Source organism: Grammomys surdaster, unplaced genomic scaffold, assembly GCF_004785775.1.
Source record: "Grammomys surdaster isolate TR1022 unplaced genomic scaffold, NIH_TR_1.0 150, whole genome shotgun sequence".
NCBI lineage: Eukaryota > Metazoa > Chordata > Mammalia > Rodentia > Muridae > Grammomys > Grammomys surdaster.
In genome coordinates, this window is record NW_021604608.1 from 8,381,566 (window position 1) to 8,389,594 (window position 8,029).

An 8,029-nucleotide genomic window follows, 5' to 3' on the forward strand; every position below is an offset into this window, starting at 1 on the left:
ACCATCAATGCTATCAACACGACAACCACTTTCACCACCACCATCACTACCACCCCACTCTGTTGTTTAGTCGAGGGAATGAGGGCTCAGTGAAAACAAGCATTTGTTTTAAGAGCACAGAGTGAGTGGCGTTAATGGAAGCAGGTCACCCAGCTCCAGAGACCACGATGTCACAGGGCATACTCTTCAGATCACCCAGCAGTCATGGATGCTGCAATGCCATCTTCGTCATATCCCTTGGCTCTGTCACCATCACTCTGTCCTATGCAGACCTCCAACCTTTCCTCCAGGACTTTGCAATCCCCTCCTGCTCCACACTCTCCTAGCTCACCTCCCTGTCCGCAACTGCTGTCAGCAGAACATCAGAAACTCCTCTGGTTACACTCTACCTACAGCCAGACACCCTCCAACTAGTTGCAGGGACCTAAGAGGGGAAGCCTCACAGATTCCAGCTGCTGACTAAGCTTTGGCTGAGCCCCTTGGTCATCTCTGGCTTCCCATCCCTTATCGTACTGTGCTGTCCCTCCTCCTTGCCTCTGCCCTGTCTCCAGCACCCACTCTTATCTGGCAAATACCTCAAGAACCAATCACAATGTCACCTCCTCCCTGAAGCCCTTCTGGGACACCTGAGTCTAGAAGCAACCACTCCTCTCTTTGTGCCTTCACTTCCATGGCTTTTAGTAGAATGACTTACAATTTATCTTTGTTTTTAAGCCCGTCACTCAAGGGTAGGGAACCTCCTGCCATCTCACTCAGCCAAGTGACTGAGCATTTCCTTAGTCAATATTAAAGAACAGAAGAACAAATATCCTGTACAGCTTGAATTCTTCCAGGATGGGCAGGGTCAGTGTATAAAGAAAGCCCACGCCTTAGGACAGTGCCACTTGCAGGAGATCATTCTCCCATTTCCTCCATTCAAAGGACTGGTTCCTGAGCTGGAACACAATGAGTCTTTTTTTAATCACTTGACACATGTACCTACCGGGTGCTTCCCCCTTGTGACCAGCTCCTCTTTCTAACAAGCATGGCTTCAAGATCTCCTGGGGCCCTACAGTGTGTACTTAGCTAAGCAAATACAACTTGCATTGGACCTAAGAGGAACCCATCAGCATCCAGGAAGGACCTTCAAATCTGAGATGACAGTGAAATGTACTTCAGATCAGGAGGCTCGAGTCCAAATGTCTAAGGGTTAGATGACGTTTAACCGTCCACGATGGTACACAGTAGGAGGCGAAAACTCAGAGAAGAGGGGCCGTGGGCAGACAGAAAATGCCTGGACCCGGGCCTCCCTCCGGGATCACTGACTGTAGGAACAAAAGTCCAGAGCAGCTTTGAGTATTTTTTTCGAAGTAAAGCTAGAAATTTGCATTTTTCTGAAAGTTTTTAGATACCGATAATGAAATTCTTTTCAAGCACACAGGGAGGTATTTTGCAAACTAACTCCATTTGGAGGCCAGCTCTGGCGGCGGCCTGTCCGTTATGCAGCCCTTGCTTTAGATAAAGAATCGCTTGAGTGATCCCTAAATTTAAGTTTTTGGAAATGTGCACAGATATATTCAGTGCTGTGGACACACAAGGGCAGAATTTAAATCTGAAATTAAACTAGAACACTAGGGTTAAAAATAACATTAAGGCATAAATCACCAAGAGAGAGAGTAGACAGAAAAGCAGGGGGCCTTTCTAGCTAGTTGCAAACCCCAGGCAGAGGCTCAGTTACCTGTCAGCAGATCCATCTGTAGCAGGGTCTGGAACAAGCTGGGGTGCCTGTCTCTCAGCTCCTTCTCCCAGGGCAAGGCTCTGCACACCTCAGGTCTCCCATACTTGCGCTTGAGGTCCAGGTAGGAGTTATGGAAGTCACCTGCACAGAAGCAGAAGACATTACCCTTCAGGAGTGGCAATGACCTTACCTCCTCTAAAAGCAGTCCTTCCTAAGGGGAGCTTAGGATGGGAGGGCAGGCTTAATATTCCTGGATTTGGCTCAGTTTTGGGGATTTGAAACTGGCCATGACACCTCTGTCTTGGGGTCAGCATTTGGCACCATGTCCAAGAGATACATGCCAAAGACACTAATGGCTGTTGACTAATTCTACACACTGAACAGCTGGCCTCTGACTTGTTCCCAGGAGGCCAATAATCTAGGTCATTTTTGCTGGCCTGTGTGCTGAAGAACAAGGCCCCAGAGCCCCCAGGGAGGTGAGGCAGTTGAAGACTTTAGGAGAATCTCCCTGAGGCCACTAAACAGGTCGGCATATAGGGCTAGATTTCGACTCAAGGTCTCACTCCTGGTACTGTGTAAGTGATCCAGATGAGTTTCCTCTTTTGGACATTACTATTCCTGTGTGTCTGCCCCCTCTCCTGGCAGCATCTTTGTTTCTGTATGATTCAGCGAGCAGTAAGAGCAGCAGCTGGGGATTAGGACAGCGTATTCTTTTTAATTTTTTAAACCTGCATGTGTATGACGAGGGGGCACACGTGTGTGGGTATGCCCCAGGGGGCACACGTGTGTGGGTATGCCCCATGCATGTACATGTGCACATGCACATAGACACCAAGGGACAACCTGTGGTGTGTGTCGTTCCCAGAAACATCATGTAGCCTTTGAGATGTGGCTCCTCACTGTCCTGGAGCTAGCCCCGCTAGCTGGCAGTGAGGCTAGCCTGGCCGGCCGGCAAGCCCCAGTCTCCATCTCCCGAGCACCGGGATTCCAGGCGAGTGATGTCATATCCAGCATTTTTATATGAGTTCTTGGCACAGAACTCGGGTACTCGTGCTTGCAGATACTTTACCAACTGAGCCATCTCCTTAGCCCAAGATCATCTATTTTTAAATTCGATTTTTGTTCAGGGTGGGGGATCCACACGGCTCAAGTGGAGATCAAAGGGCAACTCTGAGAAGTCAGTTCTCTTCTTTCACCATGTGGATCCCAAAGGTTGAATTTAGGCTGTCAGGCTCCATAGTAGGTGTGAGTACCTACCTAGCTGCCTCTCCAGCCTGATAATCTGCTTTTGAATAGAACTTCAGGGGTGTTGACCACCTGCTACCCACTCTGACAGCCTGTCAGACCAGGGCATGGCTTAGGTGCATCTATGGACCCCTCCTTTCCTAGCCTGGAACTGGAGGTTCCACTCAGGGGAGGGGGCATGAGATACTCAAGGCAAGATTGTGATACTGAACTACCTCTTGCCGATGACAAACATCCCACAGGAATTTATCTTCCAGAAGGAACATATGTGACTAACTGTAGTGTCACCACATCAAACATGGAGATCTAAAGCACAGAAAAATTTACAAGTGCTAAATCTATGCTGGGATCCCAGGAGACAAGACTCAGCTCTGTCCACACCCTGGGTGAGAAAGGAGATCCTGGGCCATGTGAGTCCTCTTGAAAGCAGTTTTTTGAGAGTCATTCCTTCTGCCGAATTTACTGGTGCCTTCCTGAGCTGATCTGAGGATTTAAGAATAAAACAGGGCCCTAGACAGCAAAGTCACTGTTCAGATATTAATGGTCCAAGACAAAAGTACACTGATGTGTACAATAATTTCTAGTGATTAATTTATATTTTCCAATGCCTCTTCTCTTCTCTTCTCTTCTCTTCTCTTCTCTTCTCTTCTCTTCTCTTCTCTTCTCTTCTCTTCTCTTCTTCTCTTCCCTCCTCTCCTCTCCTCTTCCCTTCCCTCCCCTCCCCTCCCCTCCCCTCCTCTTCTCTCTCTCTCTCTCTCTTTTTTTTTCTGACATGCCTTCTAGGTAGAAAGAACACCAGGCAAGGTTCATTTGTATTCTTAAACAAGATTGATCAGGTATGGTGGGAACTTTCACCAGTTTTCGTTCATGGCAGTTCCTGGTGCTTTGGGGGGTTGGGTGTGGGTAAGGATCAAGGCAGAATGCACACTCTGGTTCCCCTCTGTTATTGGAAGCCTTGATGTACACCTGATCCTGTTGGTATTTGGGCTGAGTGGTACGTGGGATATGTTTCTATTTTAGTCCTCCCCGCACCCCAGAGCAAAGCTAAACATGTCAATGAAAATGTAGAGCTTAAAATGCCCTCTGGAGCTCAGTACTTACATGTCTCTCGCCTCTCGCCCCCATCCTGGATTATGGCACCATACGAGGATATTATGTCTTGGACCTCAGCACACCGCTCATAATATAACTGGATTTGTTCAGCCAGTTCCTTCTCAAGGAAAGGGTTAAGAATCTGCAGGAGGGTAAGAAGTTGCATGAACTTCAATCGTCATCAGATGTCCTCTGGCTAGTACCTACAGAGGTGTGTGCAGCTGTCTTAGGTCTCACTGGCTACCATCCTACCTGGATGTGCAAACCAGTGCCATTAAGCATGCCAGCCCAGCTTCTTGTGTGCTACTTTCTCATCTGCAAAGCTTCTTACACATCAGTAGAGACCTGTCCCCCTCCACGTGTAGTCCCTAGAAAATTGCATTCATCTCCATTTCCAAATGTTATTTCTGCCCAAGCTGGGCCTGTCACCTGAGGCCCTCCTTCTGTTTCCTTCTGCTTTGAAGCAGCCTCAATCTGCAGGAGCCAATGAAGGGCCACTGCTCCAAACCACAACTCCCTACAGCCTCAACATGTGGCTAGATGTACATGTGCACCTCAGTGAGCCCGAGCACGTTGGAATTAACTCATGTCATGTGACATATTAAGAGAAACCGGCCAAAGTCCCAAAGAGCAAGCCCCTCGGGACCAGGGAACTTAATCTTAACTCTGTTTTCAAATGCATGTCAGGACACAAGAGAGGCTCGTAAGATGGGCTCAATGGGTTATAATTAGCAATGGATCCAAAACTTTAGAGCACATTAGAGGAGAAGGAGGATGAGGAATTCTTAGTAAAATTATCTTTAGTTTCATATATGAATACATATATATGTGTGTGTGTGTGTGTTGTTCATTCTATTAATTAGAGTATCTTCAAAATATCGTTTAAAGCTGGATCTGTTGACATCTACCTGTAATCACATCTAGTCAGTAGCCTAAGGCAAGAGGATCAGAAGTTTAAAGCATGCCTGAACTCCAGAGTGAGCTCAAGGCTAGCCTGGACAACTTAGTGAAAACCTGTCTCCAAAAAAAAAAAAAAAAAAAGTTTTAAAAAATTTTTTTAAGAAAGGAAAGAGTCTAAAGCTGAAAGGCAAAAACAAAAACAAAACCTCAGTGGTATTCGAGCTCCAGTACCAAAACCTATTTTCATTTTGTTTTTGTGAGACAGGGTTTCCTGGGTCCCAGGCTGGCATCAAACTTGATCTCCAGCTCTTGATGCTTTTGCCTCGACCTGCGGACCTCTGGCATCACCGGTGTGCACCACCATTCCATGCCACAACAGTGAAACGTTTGAAGCTCAGCCTAACCCATCTTTCTTGCTTCTCCTCTCAGCCCAGGATCTGGCAGGCAGAAGGTACTCTGAAGCATATACTGCACAAGGAAATCTATGATTTTTCTTTTCCTAGCTATCTCAAAGATAGGGAGGAGGTCGGGCTTCTGATTTGTTCTTGTGTCTTTGCCTGGACTCCACTGGGTCAAGGGAATGGAAGATAATCCCCTCTCAGGCGTCAGGTGGGGCCCTCGATCTCCTTAGCAGGGATGAGAAGACACTGTTCTGAGGCTGTGTGGTAGGGAGCCATGAGTCTTCTACTAGACTGGAAACGGCTAGCGTAGTCCTCCGTGGGCATGTTAGGATCTGTGTCCTAGGTACAGTAAATTACCTCGGGATCCAATGCCCTCTTGAATCTGGCTCTCTCTGGTCCTCCCACCCCAGCATGAGCTGAGGCAGGGCTTCTGCAAGGATGAGTGAAAGATTGGCTGGCACAGGCCTTTAATTTGCTGGAGTATTGCTTCTTCTGATACTTTAAATAATAGCACAGAAAAGAAGCTTTACCAAATAACTAAGATTCTCTCCTTTCATTAGCTTAATCACTGGATAGGCAACAGCTTGATAAAAATCTACTCTATAATTAAGCTAGTAGTTATTAAAACAGAGGAAGTAAATGGTTCCCATTTTATGAGTACTAAATGAACCGCACGGTAACAGAAATCTATTATTGGGCTGGCTCAGGGGAAGCCTCAATATTAATTATGTTTGGTGGCTGAGCCCACGCATGCTTCCGTCCGCTTGGGTAAACCTTTTGTTTACACTGTGTTTCCTGCTCCCAGCGGCCCACGGTCACACACACTCCTGGCAAACTTCTCGATCCCCAAGGCTCACCTGTGCAGGGTGTAGGCTGCGGAGGCGATAGTATTTCACCGGTCCAAAAAACCCTTCGATGCCTGCCACATACCTGCTCCCTCCAATAATGAAGTAGCCAGCTGTGTCATTATAATAGAAATCTTCATGAAAGCTAGAGAGGAGAACAAAAGATTGAGGCAGTCCTGGGGCCCGGGACCTGGTTATCTTAAAAGAGACTCAGTCACGGACATCCCTAAACCCCTTGACCTAACTCAAGTTACCACAGGCCTTTCAGTCTGGTTTGCAGCAGAGAAGCCCAATATAGGGTCAGGAGGACCTGGGCTAGATCCTGGCTCTGCTATCAGCAGCTGTGTGAACTTGTCCCAACCCCCTAAGCCCTAAAGACTGTTGTCCTTTGTAAAATAATAGTTCCCCACGCAGTGAACTGTGAGGATTTGACGTACTGTGGTTCCAGGTAAACACCTAATATCTACTACTGTTTAGAATCGGGAGAAATATTGGGAATTATTTTCCTTTAATATTTTGTCCTAAAAGGCAAAATTTTTAGTGTGCAAACAGAAAGCAGATTAAGGAGAAACTTAAAATTTAGAAGATTTGATAAGGACGAGAAGTTCATTGAGGAGGAGTTATCCACGGCAAGGCCAAAGGTCATGGCCAGATCCAGGAGGCTAGCAACAGACGATGCTTCTGCCCCACGTCCATATTGCTGGGAAGGAGACAGGGACGAAACAGATAGTGGGTGATGTGTAAAAGGGCACAAAGGTGCTTCTTACAGTGTTCTTTATATTCAAGATCAGAAAGCCCCAGGAGTTTACCCATGAGGGATGGCCAGCAAGAAAGCCTAGGGCACAACTTTATTTACTATGTAAATTGAAAAGGGGGCAAACCTGGAGGGAAAAAAATATGCTAAGTTTAAGAATGAAGACGTGGGGGCTAGGGAGGTAGCTCATGTGGTACATTCATAAAGCCCTGGGTTTGCACCCCAGCACCACATAAACTAGGTATATTCTGTAATCCCAGCACTCAAGAGGAAGAGGAAGGAGGGTGAGAAACTCAAGGCCACCTCACCTACTGTGAGTCTAAGGCTGGTGTAAGCCACATGAAACTGTGTGTGTGTGTATGTGTGTGTGTGTGTGTGATACACACACACACACACATACACACACATACAGAGAGAGAGAGAGAAAGAGAGAGAGAGAGAGAGAGAGAGAGAGAGAGAGTAGAATAGTTTCTATCTGTGTAGAGACAGTAAGCAGATTTTTTTTGTATTTGCACAAACTCTGAAATATATTCAATAAACTAATGAAAGTATTTCCACATAGGGCTTGAGGTTGAGGCTGGAGTAAAACGGGACAGCTGGAGACACGGCTTGACTGTATCTTTGTTTTTATTCTTTTCTCTTCCTTAGTGTTGACTTGATAAGGTACGTGCACTCATTACCTATTTAGAAACCAAACTAGGACTGAGTGACCATGTGACCAGAGCATATGTGAACAGCAGGGTAGGTAAGACCGGAGACAAGTCAAGTGAGAAGCCAGGCAAAGAGGAGAGAGCCATGGGCAGAGAGGGCAGATGGAAAGCCAAGAAGAGAGAATAAAATGACAGGCAGACTGCCAGAAGCCAGGGAGCCAAGGAAGCCAGGGGGACAGCAAGCTCCTGACAGGTGGCACAGGGAAGGCAGGCAGCCCAGGGTTATTCCAGGACAGAGATCAACTGACTGCCTCTGAGCCAGACCCTATTCTCTAGCAGGTATACCTGGTCAGGGAGGAGGCTGGAGAAGGTGGAAATTGTGTGTGTGTGTGTGTGTGTGTGTGTGTGTGTGTGTGTGTGTGTGT

General features: G+C 46.9%; 1 protein-coding gene across 1 annotated transcript in view; it reads right to left on the reverse strand.

The window, feature by feature from the left end:
• Positions 1-8,029, reverse strand: part of Sel1l3 (SEL1L family member 3) — a 111,686-nt gene that overhangs the window by 65,976 nt on the left and 37,681 nt on the right. Inside the window, exons 7-9 of the mRNA XM_028765317.1 lie at positions 6,213-6,345; positions 4,064-4,196; positions 1,718-1,858 (exon numbers count right to left, since the gene is read on the reverse strand). Coding sequence (XP_028621150.1) covers positions 1,718-1,858; positions 4,064-4,196; positions 6,213-6,345 — 407 coding nt within the window. The remainder of the gene's footprint in view (positions 1-1,717; positions 1,859-4,063; positions 4,197-6,212; positions 6,346-8,029) is intronic.